The sequence below is a fragment of the Melanostigma gelatinosum genome (genome assembly GCF_949748355.1).
Source record: "Melanostigma gelatinosum genome assembly, chromosome: 1".
NCBI lineage: Eukaryota > Metazoa > Chordata > Actinopteri > Perciformes > Zoarcidae > Melanostigma > Melanostigma gelatinosum.
Window position 1 is genome coordinate 14,312,135 of NC_136634.1, and position 20,169 is coordinate 14,332,303.

General features: G+C 44.7%; 3 protein-coding genes across 3 annotated transcripts; 1 reads left to right on the top strand and 2 right to left on the bottom strand.

The window, feature by feature from the left end:
- The first annotated feature begins 579 nt into the window (after nucleotides 1-579).
- On the top strand, nucleotides 580-13,486 carry LOC306783767 (uncharacterized protein). Its single transcript, XM_079277570.1, has 11 exons — nucleotides 580-691; nucleotides 3,372-4,002; nucleotides 4,120-4,303; nucleotides 4,972-5,162; nucleotides 5,277-5,449; nucleotides 5,685-5,819; nucleotides 5,944-5,996; nucleotides 6,113-6,245; nucleotides 6,451-6,635; nucleotides 6,723-8,955; nucleotides 9,074-13,486. Exons 1-11 carry the CDS (start codon nucleotides 634-636, stop codon nucleotides 9,448-9,450), a joined length of 4,353 nt encoding a protein of 1,450 aa, XP_079133696.1. The 5' UTR covers nucleotides 580-633; the 3' UTR covers nucleotides 9,451-13,486.
- Nucleotides 13,487-13,568: 82 nt separating this feature from the next.
- On the bottom strand, nucleotides 13,569-14,838 carry nudt7 (nudix (nucleoside diphosphate linked moiety X)-type motif 7). The gene is made up of 3 exons (XM_079281019.1): nucleotides 14,365-14,838; nucleotides 14,124-14,282; nucleotides 13,569-14,032 (listed from the first exon to the last, which is right to left on the bottom strand). The coding sequence occupies exons 1-3, from the start codon at nucleotides 14,518-14,520 to the stop codon at nucleotides 13,679-13,681; spliced, it is 669 nt and encodes a 222-aa protein (XP_079137145.1). The 5' UTR covers nucleotides 14,521-14,838; the 3' UTR covers nucleotides 13,569-13,678.
- Nucleotides 14,839-15,043: 205 nt separating this feature from the next.
- Nucleotides 15,044-19,937, bottom strand: hprt1l (hypoxanthine phosphoribosyltransferase 1, like). Its single transcript, XM_079272944.1, has 9 exons — nucleotides 19,659-19,937; nucleotides 19,198-19,304; nucleotides 18,700-18,883; nucleotides 18,415-18,480; nucleotides 18,307-18,324; nucleotides 17,852-17,934; nucleotides 16,807-16,853; nucleotides 16,229-16,305; nucleotides 15,044-15,534 (listed from the first exon to the last, which is right to left on the bottom strand). Exons 1-9 carry the CDS (start codon nucleotides 19,674-19,676, stop codon nucleotides 15,487-15,489), a joined length of 648 nt encoding a protein of 215 aa, XP_079129070.1. The 5' UTR covers nucleotides 19,677-19,937; the 3' UTR covers nucleotides 15,044-15,486.
- Between the last annotated feature and the right edge of the window lie 232 nt (nucleotides 19,938-20,169).

Here is a 20,169-nt window from a genome sequence, read left to right on the forward strand (position 1 = left end):
TCGAGTGCAGCTCATTCCGGTGTAGCTGCAGTGGCTTGGTAATACGCTACGAGGAGTCGTATTACCATCAGATATCAAGGAATGTCTCTGTGGGTTGTGCTACATTTAGCTCATGGGAGGCTAATTTAGTTCATCATAAGATAGCCTGTGTTGTGTTGGTGTTGACAGCTGAGTTTTTTTTTTTTTTGTGTATGTAGGAAAAAGTGATGGTGAGACGCGGGTTTGCTTTCCATCCCATTTAAGGATTGCTTACTCTGTTGGGTCCTTCTGAATTGAGTTCAGCAGTCTGAACATTGGAGCCCGTGTCTGGCTGTCATTAGTGGTACTGCATCTTGAGGCAATTCTGCACCGGGTTCAGTTTTTGGCCAATCATAAGTACATAATTACCTCTCTGTCCTTAAATGGGCAATCAGGCTTAAAACAGAACTTCTGAACTCAGAGAAAAGTTCTCCTCGTGAAGAGTGGATCGTCTTTTCTAGCTGTTTAGTCCTGTCATAAAGAACAATCAGCTTTCTGTTTTTCAAAACCTAATTTGTCTTCTCCTGCTCATCCTTTGTGACAGAGTCGGTATATGACCTCCTCCCCAAAGAGCTCCAGCTCCAGCCGTCGTCCACCCAGACGGACCCGCCCACCATGAGCCAGAAGAGTGGGGGAGAGGCGGGACCTCTCCCATCTGCAGCCTTGGCTTCAGGTAAGCTACCTGCTCAGTTCATGAAAACCATGATCCGGGATCAGTTTCCCCTTGCCAAACTATTCCCGGAGATAGCGGCGGTGAAGAAACTCATATGGGCTTGTATCAGTGTCTGGGGGCAACTTCACCCTTTCACCAGTTCTTTTTTTGTAAACCTTTATTTAACCAGGTAGTCCCATTGAGATTAAAAATCTCTTTTGCAAGATGTAAGTAACAATACAAGATGTAAGTAACAATACTACATAACATTAAGGAGCAGTTTTAGTTTTTTATGCTTATGTGTTGCTAAGAAGACTCAGGTATAGTTCCATCATTGTTCAAAGTCAAATAATAACTTTATGATATTAGTTGTAATGAATAAATATATTTTAAAATCAAGTACATTTCTCTGGCATTTATAGTTTTCTACATATATATATATATATCTCTCTCTCAGCACTGGTACTTTAATACTGCTGGCATAGCAAGGCCGGGGCATATTAGATTTCACTTCCATGAGGTCAGGGTGGTTCCCATTGGGGGGTGGGGGCCAGAGAGTTGAAGGGGATTTTTACAGCTGGACTTGAACTGTATATGAATATATTTCTGAGCTTCTCAAGCTGTATTAAAGGAACCACCGATTGGTGGAAATCTGTTGTCATTGTTTTGGTGAGTGCAGTCTGTTGGCTTGTTGAACATGTCTGCGTTAGGGGACCAGCGTCATGGGAAGAGGCATCGCTTACCTTGAGTCTGTATGTTGGGGCTTTGATATTCACTCAAAGCTGCAACTGCAATACGTGCCTGCAGCTCTTTACCAGTTCACTTTATCAATGAAGAAATAGCTGAGTATAGTTTTAGTCCAGCTCTTAAACTCTGCTATCTTACTAACCTGTACCTCGCTAGTGGCAGTGACTGTAACGTAAGAATCGTAATGGCTTCTATATGTAATACAAGTCACACACCGTCTTCTCCTGGAAAACGTAGCTCCGAGTAACTGTGACTGTGCATGAACGGCATGCTAACACAGCTTGTTCTTTCTCATTTCACTCATTGTTTTCAGCAGCACTGTGTTTCCAATGTGATGCTTGTGCTAAATGCTTTCATTTCATTCTGCTTTTTAGGCAGTTTAAAAAAAAACTTATATTCAGGTGCATGCAGTACAACCAATACTGCTGATCCATGTATGTTCCTTTGGCTTAGGCCTGAGGGATGTCATCCCAGACATCCCTCATGTTATGACATTATATATATATATATATATATATATATATATATATATATATATATATATATATATATATATATATATATATATATATATATATATATATATATATATATATATATATATATATATATATATATATATATATATATATATATATATATATATATATATATATATATATATATATATATATATCTCTGATGGTCCCAGGGTAGTTTAATACGCTTTGTTATTAAATATTTCAACAGAGTGGCAAAAGGAGAACCAGCCTGTGCACATTCTCTCTCTATGCACATTGTCATTCACACATACTCGTTTACACACTCATCGTAGGTCATCGGATCATTTGTTGAGCTCAATGATTCATCTACTCCCATGTTACAGATCAGTCGGTACTGTCGGGAGTTATGAAGGTTCGTCTCTTTTATGAAACCGTGAAGTTGCCCCTAGCAAGCATTGGACTGTCCTTAAATATCCTTCAGTGAACCAAAGGAACACGGTCTGATCTTGGATCATGGTTCAGGGCAGCCAACATCAGCTAAACTCTGAAGGATTCTAGTCTTGAGTCTAGAGAGCAAATGAACCGGTCAGCAGTGTTGGAGAGAGCGCTTTCTGTTAATGCTACCGTTTAACTATCCTGTCTGACCCAGCTGGCCCTAAGCAGTGCTGATCAAAAGCATGACTACTGTAATGTCCGTCATTATTTACCACACATGCTTCAAGATGTCTATAAATGATCAATTTCAGAAGTTACTCCTTCAGTATATACACTCATCCGATTTACTGATTGACAGAAATTGAATCGTGAATGATCAGCTCTCTTGTTGCTCATTGGCTGTCTCGTTTTTATTGCAGGAAGTTCCCTCTGAGGCAGGGAGTGTCTGCATATAAAATGGTCTGCAGTTCACTGCTCCATAGGTCAGAGGCTTGTTTATTCTGTCTCCATGGCTACGCTCAGTCCCAACCAAATCTTCCAATTGGCATGCGCAAACTACTGTTTACTACTGAATGCACATTGCACAAACTGTACTATAACCCTGGCAAATTTAGTTTGGTGCCACATTACCAGCTTGCAAATTTGGCTGTACAAAGAAAGTTTGAAGCAAATTTAGTTGTGTTTCTTTCTGGCAATGTGTATGTAACGATTTGTAGCTTGCTTTTGTTTTTGTAAACAAAGCATGTCAGTTCTGTCACCTTGATTTTAATTGAGAAAACGTTTCGTAGGAATCAAAACATTGTGGGACCTATAGTACCCTTCTCAACTTTAACTTCAGAACATTTGATCAATTCTTGACGGCTCTCGCATGCACAGTGAGAGCGTATATGTAACCCACAACAGTCTGTTGAAATTAGAGTTGGGAAGAGGGGAAATCAATACAAATCATGCACAAATTCAGCTGCTTGAATGGGACTGCTAGCCTGCACTGTGCTGAGCGTCTGTACTAACTTATTTATCTGTATATGCTACTACAGATGCCACCTCTTCCACCTCCAGCCCCTCTACCTCTTCATCCTTGGCCATGGGAGTCTCATCCACTGGCTCCTCTACCTCGTCTTCAGACCATCTCAAGGGTCCCCAGCATCTCCACTCCACCGGAGGGGATGGCGCTGGAGCTTCGGAGATTCAAGTTATGGAGGGTGCTGCATCTGCCCCCAGCAGAGGCAACGGTGGAGCAAACACTGCAACAGGAGACATAGGGTCAGGAGTGTTGTCGGGGCTAGGAGCCCAGCAGCCTCAGAACACCCCATCAAAACGGAGGCCCGTGTTGAGCATATCCCCGCCACCCGAGGACCTATTTGACGACAGCCAGATGTCTAGCCAGGACGAGCCTGCCGTATCTGGTCCGACGGGTCCAGACTCCGAGCACAGCAGCAGCATGTGGGCTGATGACTCCGTCTCCAACTTCAGCTTGATCAGCTCCGTCTCCTACAACGACAACACGGAGGTGCCGCGCAAGTCTCGGAAACGCACCCCCCGCCAACGACCCGGGCCCAAGCCCGCTCCTCCGGAGGACAGCATGGATGTGTTTGATGCTGACAGCGCCAAGGCCCCTCACTTTGTCCTATCCCAGCTGGGCACAGACAAGAACAGTCCCATAGCCAGGTGGGGCGACCCCCTTATCCAACGCAGCATCTCAATCTGTAGGAATACAGTAAATGTCCTTTCATTTCGAGAAGTCGTATTAATGTTGTCACGTATTCTTCTTTTTTTGCCCCGCAGCTCTCTTGAGTCAGGACCTGCAGTGAAGGGAGGGTCACTGTCTACTCAGTACCCCCAGAGGAGTGATGGGAAAGAGCTAAAGATCCTGGTGCAGCCAGAGACCCAGCACAGAGCTCGCTACTTGACAGAGGGCAGCAGAGGTTCTGTCAAAGACCGCACACAGCAGGGATTCCCTACTGTCAAGGTTTGACACAGAAGGCCACCTGCTGCTTCTTGAACACGGGGGGGGGGGGGGGGGGGATTACCACCGAAGTGTCTGAATACGGGCAAAAATACACGGGGTGTTGAGTACTGTGCTCCACAAGAGAACGCTCATGCCAGTGGAGACGCATCAGAAGCATTCACCCACTAAACACCCATCTTCAAGAGCTTTACTTTACAGGATAGCCTCCCGGTTTCTGTATGGTTCAAAGTTTTTTGACAAATCAAAAGAACGGACCCAATGTTCATAGGGCAAAGAATTGAGAACTAGATCATCCTATAGTAACTTTACCTTTTACTGATAAGTCGGCACAGGGAAGTGAAGGAAGAGCACTTCTGTTAAACGGCTCCCAGCTGCTTCTGTGTGTGAAGTACGACTCACTCAATTCAACGACCCTGATATGTATCAGCGTACATGTAGTCAAGATGTTTGAACAAACTAATATTCATCTTTTGTGATATAATAGAACATTTCTTCCACTAAGATGTGTATTTCCCTTGTTTACTTTTGTGAGATCCAAGGAGAAAGAAGATCTGACTCTCTTTGGTTTGAAACCACTTCCTTCTTTAATGGCCGTATGCTTTCTATTGTTAGTGAGGGTCAATTGAAGTTATTAACACACAATTCCTTCGTTTTTTTTCTGTCCCCAGTTGGAAGGTGTGAGTGAGCCAGTTGTGCTGCAGGTGTTTGTTGCAAATGATGCAGGCAGAGTGAAGCCTCACGGTTTCTACCAGGCGTGCAGAGTGACGGGACGCAACACCACTGCCTGCAAGGAGGTGGACATAGAGGGCACCACTGTCATTGAGATTCCTCTGGAGCCCAGCAGTGACATGACACTCGCGTAAGGGCTTATTTTTTTTTGAGGATAATCGCTGCTGGTTTATACTTACACCGTGTGGATGTTTAAGACGTTCTCAGTGCGTCATGTTTTCCTCATCCGTGGCTGTTTCTACAGGGTGGACCGTGTAGGAATTTTGAAGCTGCGTAATGCAGATGTGGAGGCCCGTATTGGTGTGGCAGGGTCCAAGAAGAAGAGCACACGGGCCAGGCTGGCCTTCAGAGTCAGCATCTCCCAACCCGATGGATCAGTACTTACTCTACAGGTCGCCTCATCGCCCATCCTCTGCAGTGAGTAGTTGTAAACATCCGTCTTAAGCTACAAACAGCCACTGCCAGGCTTCATGAGGCTAAAGGCCGGGGGAGGCTGCGTTTCCACTGATGTGTGGTGTTTTTCTGTTGTCACGCGTCGCATTAAGGAGGATGGCCGTAGAGCATTGGTCTTATCAGGCTGTAGAACTGCCTTTCTTTCTGTTTGTCTTCCACATGCCTTCTGGCAAACATTGACTGTTGTGTCCTCCTCCAGCCCAGCCAGCAGGAGTTCCAGAGATCCTGAAGAAGAGTCTTCACGGCGGCTCAGTGAGAGGAGGAGAGGAAGTTTTTATCATCGGAAAGAACTTCCTCAAAGGAACCAAAGTTATTTTTCAGGAGAATATCGCAGGTGCTGTAGCCCGCTTGATGTCGTCAGTGGTTGTCTTTGTCTCAGTGGGATTTGTGTGGATCCGGTTTTTCTGCATGTAAACCTCTGATGACAGAAGAAGAAAAATAATTTGTTTTATTTGCAGATGATAATTCCTGGCAGGCTGAGGCAAAGATTGACATGGACCTTTTCCATCAGGTAAATGCAGCTGAATAACTATAAGCTGCAGTCTGAAACCTGCCTTCACTCACCATGCTCTCCGTGGGACTTTACTGAATTTGTGATTTAACTTTTGGATCTCTAATGTTTTCCAGAACCATTTGATAGTGACAGTGCCGCCGTTCCACAACCAGACGGTCACTTCTCCTGTTTCTGTGGGAATCTTCGTAATGACCAATGCTGGTAGATCACATGAACCCCAGCCCTTCACCTATACTCCAGACTCAGGTACAGCCTCCAGCGGTAGTGTGTGCTCCTCCCATTCTTAAGATACTGTTACCATATTATTATGTGAGGGGAAATGCTACTTGCATTGGTTGTATGAATCAGTTCCAGTTCCAGCAGATGCGTTTGCACGAAAGGTGTCGGTATTGTAAGGGCGTGGTCTCCTCACAGACTTACAGCTCTCCTGTGTTTACTCTCTCACACACAGCTGACGACTCAAATGTCCGGACAGTAAAAACAGAGGGGCCCTGTCTGGTCAAGACTTGTATATTTGATGGCCAGATCAAATCTTTATCATCTGAGCAAACTGACAGCTCTGCTCCGCCTTCCAAACGGCAAGAGGACACACCGATGGAAGTGTCGAGTAATCCACCGTGCACGGATGACTTCAAGGTAAGATACCATTCATCCTCAAAAGAAGTGGAATGAAAACGTCTTCTTCAGAAATGCAGTTTGTAACATCTTTGCTTCCTCCCTTAGCCGTCCCCTGACCCTCTTGTCACGGTGCAGCAGACACTGGAGCTCAGCTCTGGTCCTCATCCCGGTGGAGAGTCCTTTCAGAGCCCAATGCCCCTCCAACCTGAAGACGTGGAGCTTGCCCAGGCGCCCCCTGTCTTCCCCAGCCTAGAGTCTCTCAGCACCATACAAAAGCAGGACATTGCCCCCACGGCCTCCTTTCCAGTGCCGGGCGATACTACAATCCCCCCCGTGACAGCAGAAGTCCCCCAGCAGTTCCTCCGAGACCCTCAGGACAGCATAGCTCCTGAGAGTTCCAGTAATAGTGGAGGCGTGGTAGTTGTGGCCATGCCCCAGATAGCGACTCCCTCTCAGCCCCAACAGTCACAGGTTCCCCTGTTCCCCCAGGAAGAGGTGGCCCAGCTGGAGAGGGCAGTGAGGGAGCTCCAGGCTGGAGGCAACACCACGCTCCAGCAGGTGTTTGAGGCGGCTGTGGCCCAGCAGCAGCTCAACTCTGTGCTGTACAGCCCCACCCCCTCTGCAGACTCCCTTCAACAGCATGTCCAGGAGAACATGAACAGCCTTAGATTGGGAACCACAGATAATTCACTATCAACACAGCGACAGCTACAGATACAACAACAACATCAGATACAGCAGATACAACAGCATCAACAACAACAGATACAACAGCATCAACAGCAACAGCAGATACAACAGCAACAGCAGATACAACAGCAACAGCAGATACAACAGCAACAGCAGATACAACAGCAACAGCAGATGCAACAGCAACAACAGATGCAACAACAGCAGCAGATACAACAACAGTTTCAACAGCATCAACAACTGCAGCAACAACATCAAATCCTTGGTAACCTTCAGCAGCAACACATACAGCAGCAGCAGGTCCTTGGCAACATGCAGATCCAACAGCAACTTATATTACAGCCACAAGACCAGCAGCAAATCATAGAGAATATTCAACAACAACAGTTGCAACAAAGTCAGACACAACAAGTCCTTAGCAACATCCAACTTCCGGATCAGCAACAACAAAATCAAATACTTAACAATTTACAACAACATCAGCTACAACAGCAGCAAAATCAAGCGTTGAGCAACTTGCAACAACTACAAGAGCAGCAGGTGTTGGAGAATTTACAGCAGCACCTTCAGGCTGAGTTGCTTCAACCCCAGATCCACTCGTCCCCCCAAGTACAGCAGCCAGTGTCCCTCCTTCAACAGGCTGGAGAGCTGCTCACCATTCAGACCAGCTTCCCAACACAGCCTCCATCCCACACATCTCCCCCACAGCAGCTGTTTCAGTCGCCCAGGCCCCTGGCTGAGACCCAGGGCTCCCAACAGCAGGTCCAGGCTGCCCTGCTCCAGAATACGCTGACTGTTCTGACGAGTGGCAGTCTGAACTCCGAGCAGCAGCCTCCGGTGTCACTGTACCTGTCCCCAAACCCTCAGCCCCAACAGCAGCAACAGCAGCTGGCATTCATCTCCTCAATGGAGACTTCTAACGGTCAGCCCCAGTCTGTTGCAATGTTTCAGAACCAACCCCAAACTCAGCTTTCCCAAATGCAGCAACAGAGCACCCCCATGGAGCAGCAGCAGTCTCCGCAGCAGAACCAACAGCAGCCACCACAGCTTCCAATGGGCCAGCAGAGCTCCTTGTTCCAAAGTATCCCAAACCACTCCCAGGTTAACCCTGTCCCCCAGAGCCAGCTGTCCCAACCCCAACAGACGGGCCTCCTCATGTGCACCACCGATCTTAACCCCCAGGCTATTCCCCCAACTATTCTCTTCAGCACGCAGACCCAAGGCCCTTCACCTATGGGGAGCATTGGCGGTGGAATCCAACAGCCAGACCCGGCAGAGCCCATGTCCTTCCAAGACCAGAGCTCGTCAGGCAGCAGCTCCACATCCGCTGAGAACCAACAGCAGAGCCTGTTCCAGGAACAGCAGCCGATGCAAGTGGGCCCAAGTTCCATCAGCGTCCAGAGCTCGCAACCTGTGGAGCTGTTCTTGCCACAGACCTCTCTGTCCAGCCTGCAGAGCACTATTGGCTCACAGGAGCTGAACAACCAGGCTCCGGCCCCTGGCACGACCATCTTTGTGGTACAGGCGGGTGTGGGTGTGGTACCCAACCCTGGCCAGCAGCCCCCGGAGCAGCTTTTCCAGACAACTGTGGTTGGGAATGTGGCCCCACAAGGGCAGGCCAGTCTGTTTGTTTTTGGCATCCAGAATGGTAAGATGATTTTGATCTTCTCCACCTGCTGAAGTACAGAGAATAAGAGGGTTTTTTTGGCTATGCCTTTACCTACTGTTTGATAATAGTGAATATTTTCATTTTCTCTTCCTCCCAGACTCCCCCCAGCTGCTCGGTTCCTCTGGACCCGCCCTGCCAGTTCAGGGCCAGCCCCAGAACTCCAGCCACATGCAGCCTCTGTTGGACCAGCCCATGGCCCAAGCTGCCTCCACAATGCCAGCCACCATGCACAGCAGCTTACAGAACACCCTTCAGGCACAGATGCAGTCCAGCTTAGAGAACGCTTTGCAGACCAGCCTGCAGAATGCAATGCAGGCAAACACACAGACGGCTCTGCAGTCCAGTTTACAGGCAACCATAGAAACAAGCCTGCCAACTCCAATGCAGACCAATCTACAGACGCAGATGCAGAACAGCTTACAGAATCAATTGCAGGCATCGATATCTGCGTCGTCCAACATGGATAAAATTTAGGACCTACTGGAGAGTCTACAGCGGCGATGATTAATGATTGGACAATGTGGGCACAAAGGAGAGTGAGTGATACGTAGCCGAGACGTCCGTACATCGACACACAAGAACGGTGGTGTGCGGTGTTTTGTGTCAATGCCACAAAACTTAGAAACTTTTAAAGATGTAAGATTTAAATGCCCCTTTTACCCCCAAAACCCAAATTATGAGCTCATGTAACTCCGTTTCTATGGAATATTTATAATTAAGCCTTCATACACCCATTGTCCTTGAATTGAAGAATCCGCCTTTGTTATTACCCCTCTTGCGGGATCAGAGAGGCCTGTAATAACCGCTTTATCCATCAGTCTCAGAAATGCAGTGTTTTATTGTGAGTGTTTTAATAATGTGAACCGAAGAGATGATGATGATTTTAAAAACAACAACCTGCCAGGTTTGGTGTAAAAACTGGAAAGGGGACAAAGAATGTCAGCAACAAGGAAATGGGAGAAGTAATGTGATGGAGTTGAGTGTGTAAGAGCAGGCAGAGTGGATGAAACAGCCAGGAGTGAATATCAGGTTGCACATAAGTGTCCGATAAAGGCGGAATCTTATTGAGTGAGTGTATGAACTCCACGTCACTCTGAGAGGCGGTCTGTGTGATGTGTTTCTGTTTGTTCATCATTACCCGGCATCGAAGCAGGGATTGAATAATGTCCCCACTCACTTTTAACTTTTGACGCGGATATGCATGCGTCAACACTTTTGACTGAAATCTACTCAAAGAGTAATGACTATTAAATGAAGTACATTTGTAGAATGTTTTGCCTCAATCATGGACGAGTGTGAAGCTGTGCAGACTCTACCGGGAGCTTTCAAATAATGATCAACTCCAAAAAAAAAGAAGATGACATCGCACACCAAAATGAGTGTTGTGTTTGAGAAAGAGGAGGGACTATTAAACACTCACCGATGAGATTCCCCCTCGTGTGCATAACTGACTTGCCTGTTGATTTGGCCCCTCCCAGTGGTTTCATAGGTTTAAGGCCTCATTACTGGGCTTGTAGAAGCTTTCTTGGTGAAATTTGAAGAAGCGCTCAACGATATAATGTGTGTATCTTTTTTGTTTTGAAGAAGTTGGTAACCCTCTACCACTTCAATGTGGATAGAAAGAAGCTTTTTTTCCACTCGTGAAAATGGAGTGTTGTGTGGTTTTTATAAACATTTTATCTCAAGCACTTTATAACCTCTAGCTAATCCTTATATCTGTCCACAGCTCCCTTCTGACCCAGCTGAGTTTGTACTTGGAAAACGTCCAGTTAAAAACCCGAAATAACACACAGCAGTTACCTTTTGTAAAAGGTAAATACATCTTTGCCGAGCATTTTAACATTTTGTCATGTCTGAATACTTCTTGAGGTTTAGGACAGCTTTGTACAGAATGTCTACTCACTGTTGAATTCCTCTTTGTATTCAGTCTCAGTGGTCAAGTCTGTCTAAACAAACAGCCATTCCCACAAAAGCATTGTCATTTGTCAGTGTTGGAGTGGGAAGTAGGCCTTTGTGTTTCTCACACTGACAAAACACCCAAAATATATTCATTGATTCATTTAGTCTGTGCATTGAAATGAAGGAATTGTCATCGTGTTTCTATTTGTACTATTTACTGTTACTGTCACTTGAGACTGTTTTACCTTGTGTTGTGTTAGATATTTTAGTTTTCGTCTCAGTGTTGGTACCGCGTGCCGGCCGGCGCCATGTGAAGTTGGCTTCCAGTAACGTCCCTTGTGTTGTGAACAGGGGTTGACTGGTAAATGAAGTCTCTGTTACATAGAGGCTGACATTTTGGTTCTATCTACGGTGCTATGTGCAGGAGGCCAAATTTCTTTCCCCCTAGGAAGGTGAAGTCATGACCCGACTTGGTTCGTCTAAGAACATCAGGGTAGGGGGAGGGGGGTCATGCCTTTGCCATCCTAAAATTCAAAAAAAAAAGAAAAAGATGTGCAGGAGTAATGGGCACTTCTGATGTATTGCTATCAATAGCACTGACCCTAGAGCGTTCGTTTTGGAGCAGTTGAGTCCAGAGAGCGGGCTTTTGTGGGGTCAGACTGGAGTGCACACCAGAGCTGCTGTTGTAAATCGCCGTCATCTTGTCTCATACGTGTCCTCTCAAATGCCCTCATGTTTACTCGTCTGTACTTGCTTGTTTAAGTTATGCAGCTCTTACGTGGATAGTAAGTCAGCATGTTGTTTTTAAGTACACGTTTTATAAGAAGATATGTAAAGGTACTTCGTTCCATGGATCAGTTGACCTCTCATTAACATTTCCACCAATTTGATACATTACTTTGTTTCATGTAAAATAACACTGCTGTACGTTCCATATCTACAACAGGAGCCAATTTGGCACTGTCAAAAAAAACAAAAAAAGCCTATTTCTGAGAATTCAAATGTTATAAGAGTGTTGCTCGCATATGCATTTGTTTGCATTTTCATATTCATACTGTTTTGTCCTGCAGCTATTAGTGATCCATTTTAAAAGTAACTTATCTTTTTTAGAATTTTGTATCCATGTATCAAAAATAGAGTATTTTTGTAAAACTAAATGTTCTTAGTTTATGCTCATAGCAAAGAATATCATTGCTGGTCTGTGGTCCTGAAATGAAGCGCAGGTTTATTGTGATTATTATAAGTGTGTGACTGAAATCAAGCAGATATGTTGGAACTTAACTCTAAACTGGTTAAACATTGACTTTACCCAACCTGTATCCCATAATACAATGGACTAGGTTTTTTTTTTTTTTTTTTTTTAAATGTCATGCATCTCAAACGGCACTTTGACTCATTTATTGACTGTAGATCAGATTCGAGCGCAGTAGTGATGTTTCCAAGCATTCCATTCCCCTTGGGGAGTTTAAGAGCACATGACAGTAATGCCTCTTAACGCCATACCGCCACAGAAAGCAAACCTGTGACTTCAGTTTCATGAATGTAAATGTTACCTCATGGTGTGGACATAGAGCTTGCTCTACATCTAACATCGGACCAATTAGTTTTTTAGAGAACATATATTTTGAGGCAGAGGGTGGGGCGGATTGGCACCAACTGTCATTTGTATCACTGTACATTTGTCAGATTGTTTTTGGATTGTGGTGTAATTTCATGTTTTGTTTCACGTCCAGTTGTTTCATTTTGAGCAGTTCCAGGACGCTCAGTCTGACTCTTCAAATAGCCACTTCCACCTGACAACATGTGAAACATTAATTTAAATGGTGGTGAAGATAGCACACAAATTGTTACAAAATATCAGTTTTGTCCTTTTAAGTCATGTAGATGAATATCCGTGTATATTTAAATATGAAATATACTGCAGGGGTATCTTGAACTTCAATTGTGATGCTTTCAACAGAACTGTGTGTGCCTTGATAACTTAACTGTTACTCCGTTGTGTTTACTGGTGTCCCCCTTTCAGTGGATTATTATTTCTAAACAAGCTCTATATATATATATATATATATCCATTCCAGGATATCGGAGTAAGTACTCAAGATAATACTGTGCAGCAAGTAAATTGTCAACTTGTCTGTTACTTTCTGTTGAAAAACGTTTTTCATGCCTCCTGAGATTTGTGTGTGAGAGAGGTAAAAGGGACGAGACCGCGGAGATTGGTTTTTTTTGGAGAGCTTTCTTGTGTTGTGCTTGTCAACATTACTATTGTTGCTGTGAAACGCTTGATCAAAAAGGAGCAACCATGATAAATTAACTGTTAATTGCCAATAGTGTGAGCTGTAATCTCGTGTGTAATCAGTTTTGCTCACTCTTTCCTAGTTCGCTTTTTCTATTTCACATTCTCCAACAGTTCTGTTGTATCCGTTCTGTGTAGCTTGAGCTTCAGTATCTGGCCTTAAGACCCCGCGGTCGGGACGAAGGTCAACCCCAGTGTGTTATCATACATCTGAACTATTATTAACATGTACTTTGCCTTGGTCTGGACATTTGTATACTCTTCTGTTTATCTGTAGTCCTGCTGCTACATTAAATGAATTAATAAAAATGTAAACGTCTTGATTCGCTCCTTTAATAGTCCCGCTTTCTTTTAGATGCACGAGTTATAAAAAGCTCAGACAGGTTTTCATATTAATCTTTTTAAGCAAATAATGCATTCAAGTAAAGTTACACGTTGCACTCTTATCCTCGCAATTAATGCCGTAAATGATGACAAATGCATTCGAGACATCAGGAAACCGGCTGGTCATAGTTTACTAGTTTTTCTATGTAGAATCCGTTGGAAGAAGGATAACTGATGCTCGGGGTCAAAACCAACATCAAACTCAGGCATCCTCCTGAGAGCAAGCGCAGCGACCAGGATGGCAAAGAGGGCAGTGAGGCCCCAGATGTGATACTGGCTTCCTGAGTCGGGGTCCACAAAATAAAAGGAGTGCAGCAACCCCATCATCCCAGCAGCACCGTGGGTGGCGTAGTGGTCCTTGTCACTGGTGAAGAAGTCCAGAGGGACTGTGAACACGGCGCTGACCTCAGCCAGGTTTGGACTGGGACAAAATGACTCATCGATGAAGCCAACCACCGGGGTCACCAGCAGACCACTCTGTTAGGAGATGAAGGTGGGAGGGGGGGTAAAGAGGTGGGCCCAAAGCAGCTGATGCCATGAAAGGCAAGAACCATTTGTATCGTCCTACCTTATTGATGATGGGGACCAGCCTACAGACCACCTGAACATCAGCAGCCGGTAGACCGATCTCCTCCTCGGCCTCTCTCAGAGCGGTGTCCACGTCGTCTCTGTCTCCGGGGTCTCTCTTCCCTCCAGGGAAACACACCTCTCCAGCGCTGGTCCGCAGCTGCGCACACACACGTCAGTCAAGAGTGGAGTTAGATTAAAGAGACGGCTTAGTCCACCCATGATCGACATCCACTCCTCACCTCCTTTGAACGCAGGGTCATCAGGGTGCACAGCTCTCCGTTCTTCACCATCAGCGGGATGAGCACCGAGGCTTTGGGCAGCAGCGGAAGAGACGCGAGCTTGTTTCCGACGTCAAACTGCTTTAAAATGGCTATCGTCTTCTCTTTAATGTGCATGGTAGAAACGGAAAGGTGAAGGACAGCAACAATAAAATACTTAAACTTAATATACACTAGGAGTCCAAACTGGAAGCAGACTTATGGCGTCACTTATGAGTACAGCACGAAACCGTAGCACAACTAGGACAACATGTGTGTCAAAGGCTATCCCAATGAGTTCCTGTAGTATTAACGTTAAGATAACACGTTTACCATTTATACGACGGATAACACAACCTTTACCGACAGGGTCGGCTCAGAAATATCTTAAAAGCATCTTCGCCCACTATTTAGGAGACCGCAGCGTGGCATGCAAGAGTCTTGCTTACAATCTACCCTCTGGACCATAATGGACACGACCACAACAAACTCATAATAATGACGTCATTGTATATGCGACGACTTGTCTCGATAGCCACAATTAGCCATCAGGACACCGTAGATGCGCAATTACACTTTCGCTGCTCATGAATAAGCATGAACGTGTCATGAAATGGGAACACAAAGAGAATCACGTGGATGAAAACAGGATTGAGCGATTGAACGATATTTATATTGCTGTATACAGGTCCTCGATGAAAACGTCAGATGTGAAATAAAACATACGGTACATTCCAAGTCAGTCATTTTATGGCATGACGCTACATCCATGGCATGAGGAGATGAAACAAACAAACTGAAGCCTCCTTAAATATGACTGAACAAAGTGCGATTCAAACAAATGACATTCTTCTTTCTACCTCCAAGATACAACTGCAATTTACAGGTAAAGTATACACAAAAGTGAATAAATCATTTCAAAATTAACAACCAAAATATTCACAATACATAACTGATCCCCATGTATTCAATGGAGGAGAAATTAAGTTATTTACAACCCACAACTTGTGGGTTTTTAATGTAGAAAATTAAATAAGATTCCAGACAGTTGATCATTGGTCCTCATCCTGATTCCAGTCGTCGCCCCGGCAACACTTGATCCACTCATACTTTGTACTTCTCCTTTGCTTGATCATTCAGTATACAGATGTGCTGTGAAACAAAAGTAAACAAGGACTGTGAATTCATGTTTAGTGAATTTCCATTTCTATGTTCTGATTAAACAATTAAACATGTTGTACAGCTAGTCCTTTGCTATAGCTTCCATTGAGGAGACCAGGGTCATGTGCTCTGTATTGTTTTTGGAAATGTCACCCTTTAAAAACAAAAATAAAAAAAATCTGGAGGTTTTTACATTTTACAATTAACCACAAAATAGACACGATGGATTTTAAGACAGGTTTTGATTCATCGTGTTTAAACCTTTGTAAGAATAAATGGTATTACATTTGAAAGAGGTAAGGAAAAGCTACAGAATCAATGCTTGATTCTTTCATCTTCTGTTAATGCACATTATTCTTTCATAATGCAAAAAGTAAATGAAGGAGCTATTCAGTTGCAAAATATTTAAATAAACTGCAGATAGTGGTGAAACAGGTTTGAGGTTTAAAAAAAATGAGTGTTAAATATTTAGGATTACAATCTTTTTTTCTTAGTGTAAGCAGTGGCATTTCAAGGGCCCAGTTTGATTGATATACATCATGCATGTTGTGTTTGCCAACTGCAGAAACAGTACACTGAGAATCAGTATACTGTACACAACTAAAACGTAGCATGGAATTGAAACAGCTATTGTATCACAAGGTGTCTCATCGTCACCTGAAGTGATCACATGCAGCAAACTTACACTGAGATCTCTGAAGTACTCGTTGTAGTCCAAAGCGTAGCCCACCAGAAAGGCATCTGGCACCTCAAAACCAATGTCTGAAATAAATATATATAGACCCCATCACCACGAGTCATATAAAGAAAACAAACTGAAAAACTCTCAGGCCGATCTAAAATGAGATGCGGAAACATTTACCGTTATTAGAAGCTCTGTGAGCGAATAGATGTTGCTAATTTACCGCCTGTGTGAGGTTGTACTTAAGCTGTCAGTGCCGTGTAGGGGGAAGTCAAAACGCTTACAGTAACAGCTGCCCTTCAGGGACAATCTTAAAGAGATTATCCAACTCAGACCTAAAAGCCTTACATAATCAGAGACAGTGTGAGCAGGGGGTTATCAGGCATGCGTTACTGCATAAGTGCCATGCTCAGCTACATTTGGAGGACATTTTTGCTGAAATGACTGTTAATCCCGCATGGAAAACAGCTTTAAATAACGCTTCAGCAGCCCTTCAAAGAGCCGGGCCCACATGTGAGTGACTAGCATGAAATGAACAGAGACAACATGTCTTCGTGTGAGGTGAGGAAACAGGCACTCACAGTCTGGTCTGTACCCTGAGCTCCTCGGGGTCCGCTTCACCAGGAGGCTGGAATGACAAACCAAACGCAGCGCGTATAAGAAACAAAAGCCCTACAAGAGAAATTAACACGGCAAAGAGAAAGAGCAGTTGTCACCTAAACATTGTCAGTGCAGGTGTTAATACCGACAGGTGGCACAGATTGATCTCGGCACACCTTAAGAGCACCGTGGCCAAACAAATGTTCCCGGTTCAGGATCGAGCTCTCTGTGCGGAGCCTACCGGTATTCAACATGCATGGATGCAATGTTAGAACAGGCCAAGTGGTGGTCGTCTGTCTTGATGAGTCAGTGTATATAAAGATATATATATTAAAGTGTATCTTTATGTACAGTACAGTCGCATTTTAACTCTACGGGACAAATGGTTCTAAAAGAAAACAGTTCATAGAAAGCCAACTAATGTCTCTGGTTAGCGGGGACTTTGAGTTCTTCAAACATCATCCGTAAATGAAATACTATTCAGCTCTGTTGAATTGGGGCGGCAGCAGAAATGTCAGCGGTAGATATCGCTAACCCTCAGCTGGAAGAGGAACTATCTGCATTTCTAAGAGGGAAATGTTTGAGTTGGTTAAACTGCCCCTTTAAGAATTGTTAATCCCAAAAGAGGCTTGGCAAGAGACACATTGGCTATAAATACAGGGCCAGCATCAAAGCAAAAGAAATAACTGCCGTCATATACAGTAGATCAATGGACAACTACCGTCTCGTATGAAAAGTCAGAGGACGCCCACATTGCTTCAACACATTTCCTGTTTGGAAACCAGCTATCAGGAATACACAAGAGAAATGGCCTCTTACGCCACAGTGCAGTTAAATTAGTGCAGCAGATTAACTCTTAAGCTGCTCCCTCCCTCCGTCACATTGCATCTCTAATGCAGTCCTAAATGAGAGCGTCCATTAGCTAAGAGCACTGTTCTGTGCACTCTCTGCAGACATAGCAGCCAGTTACAGTGGAGGTCTATTGTTCGGCCTCCCGGACTGTAAACTGTGTCCGACGGCGCATACCTCGCAACTTTAACCATCTTGGGATTGCATTCACTCAGCAGGGACAGGAGCGTCTGCATCGTCCTTCCCGTCTCTACAATATCCTTTTTATAATGCACGACACATCAGAGTGGAGGCATAAACACAAAGAAGCATTACTTAAAACATGACATTAATACAACAGACCGTGGCGTTTTTATCTCAAACAATGTCGGAGATTTCATTTGTAAAAGACCAACAAATGCATTTGGAATGTAAATCATTACAAAGTTTGCGAAACATGACAATGTATGTCGTTTTTTTCAACTATAAATAGAATATTCCATTGTGTTTATACCAAGGTATTTATATTATCACTGAGCAGGACTGATATGTGGAAACATGGGTTTGAAATGTAATTTACAATATGAATGTACATCTACATATTGTATCCATATCACTTAAACATAATACATAATAAAGAAGAAACCACTTACCTCGACAATCAAAACATTCTGCAGAAAAAGAAAGGAAAGGACAGCTGATGAAGTGAACAACCCTACAGGAATGTGTGGTTGAAGGGTTTCACACTCCGCTGGACTAACCTTGCCGGAGAGACTGGACAGCTCGTCCCCTCCTATGACTTTGACACTGTTTGTTGACTTGTCATTCTAGGGGAAATAAAGAGGAGATTATCCATCTCAGTGTTCAGTTAGATTAACCTCGCCACAAACCTGAACCACAGGTTTAAACATCTGTACATTGCATCCAGAATCTCTTTGAACACTGCGGAGGCCCATTTAAGACTGTTCTCATTGTTGACCACACAATCACACACCTCACATTGGCACACGTGGTTCCTGGAAATGAAATCAGAAAAGGCGGCTTACACAGTAGCTCTTCACCCTAATGAAATCCACCGTCAGGGGGACTGATGTATCACTGTTCTGGTTCAGCGCTGTAATGTAGTCCAGGAGGTCTGCGAAGAACTTGTAGCCTCCTTTCAGCACACACAGAGCGACGATGTGGTGGCCCCCCATGTCCTGGATTATGTCGCGGGCCAGCCGCTCTGTCCTGGATCAGAGAGTGAAAGTTAAAATGTATTCAACGGTGGATGTAGTTCGGTTCTTATGGACAGGGAGGATTTGCTGTACAGTGCACTTAAAGGGTAATTGCTTACAATGCATTCCACAGCACTGCACTGGACATTAAATGCACGCCTCCCAAATACACATTCAAATTCACTTCAGGATGTGGTCAGTGATTTGACAAACAAATACAGTGCACTGCTGTAGCAGCACAAACCAGTGTGACTGTGTGTGTGTCAGAGACAGATGACTGGGCAGAAATAGGAGTAATTTTCAACGTTTGGTGCGGGTTGATCTTACCGGTCCATGATGAGTCCATGCGGGATGATCACCTTCTCCAAATCGTTCTCATAATGTTTGGGCACACAGAAAAGATCCAGCTCATAGCCGTTCTCGTCATCAGCGATCTGGAACAAGAAGAAGATGCCATATTCAACTTGGCGCAAAACGGCTGTTGGCACTGACTGACAACGTGCGCCAGAGACTCATTCAATCACAGTGAAGCCATTCCTCGCGTCCCTCGCAACCACCTGTTTAACCCCCCGCGCACACACACACACGTCAAACGCTCACGTGGCGGAGCACATTTGAAACACGCAATTATAGATTGGAAAGCTGAAGCTCGTAACGCACCACCTGCAGTCAATCAAAGCAGGCCTCCGGCGCGCGGAGCTCTACCACACCCTGACAAGCGAACAAGTTATCAAATTTCCAAAACAAATTGTCGAACAAGCTACGAGCAGAGTAGTTTGCAGCCTCACCGGCAGATACGAGGCCATGTTGCCGCCCGTCCTGTTCAGTCGCAGCGGTGTGTGTGAGAAGTCATGCTCCGGTCCAGAGAGAGAGAGAGAGATGCTTGTTGACTGAAGGTGGCACGCGCTGCTCTCCTCTGCGCCGACTGCTGCTTCTGCTGCTGTGCGCGAGCAGCACACGTGATGCTTCTGCCGGGGTTTAAACCCTTTACGTCAGAATCCAGTTTACCTCCTCAATAATCTGATTTGCCCGACACAACCTGAACTATCTTGAAATGTGCTATACTGGTAACTACTACTAGTCTGCACACTGCGGGTTTTTTTCTTTGGGGGGGGGGGGGGGTTACTGTAGCAGCGATGTAGGCTCCCTCGAGCCGTTTGGAGAAGCTGCACATGACGCAGTTTTAAAAATATAACGGATGACAGTCACTAAAGAGCACCGCACTGCTCCCTGTGTGTGGTTGTATTGTATCTGTGCTCTGAATTGAGTTCATAGAACTGGACGTTTAAAGCACAAATA

Bases quoted from the DNA above. Each gene is read 5' to 3' on its own strand.
- LOC306783767 (XM_079277570.1), top strand. From the start codon at position 634: ATGAGCCAGAAGAGTGGGGGAGAGGCGGGACCTCTCCCATCTGCAGCC. The intron at 4,003-4,119 runs GTGGGGCGACCC...TTTGCCCCGCAG, and splicing joins AAGAACAGTCCCATAGCCAG to CTCTCTTGAGTCAGGACCTG. The intron at 5,163-5,276 runs GTAAGGGCTTAT...CTGTTTCTACAG, and splicing joins AGCAGTGACATGACACTCGC to GGTGGACCGTGTAGGAATTT.
- nudt7 (XM_079281019.1), bottom strand. From the start codon at position 14,520: ATGCACATTAAAGAGAAGACGATAGCCATTTTAAAGCAGTTTGACGTC. The intron at 14,283-14,364 runs GTGAGGAGTGGA...GTGTGTGCGCAG, and splicing joins TGACCCTGCGTTCAAAGGAG to CTGCGGACCAGCGCTGGAGA. The intron at 14,033-14,123 runs GTAGGACGATAC...ATCTCCTAACAG, and splicing joins TGGTCCCCATCATCAATAAG to AGTGGTCTGCTGGTGACCCC.
- hprt1l (XM_079272944.1), bottom strand. The intron at 16,854-17,851 runs GTATGCGCCGTC...TTGTCATTCCAG, and splicing joins AAGATGGTTAAAGTTGCGAG to CCTCCTGGTGAAGCGGACCC. The intron at 16,306-16,806 runs GTGAGTGCCTGT...TATTTATTTCAG, and splicing joins CTCAGGGTACAGACCAGACT to ACATTGGTTTTGAGGTGCCA.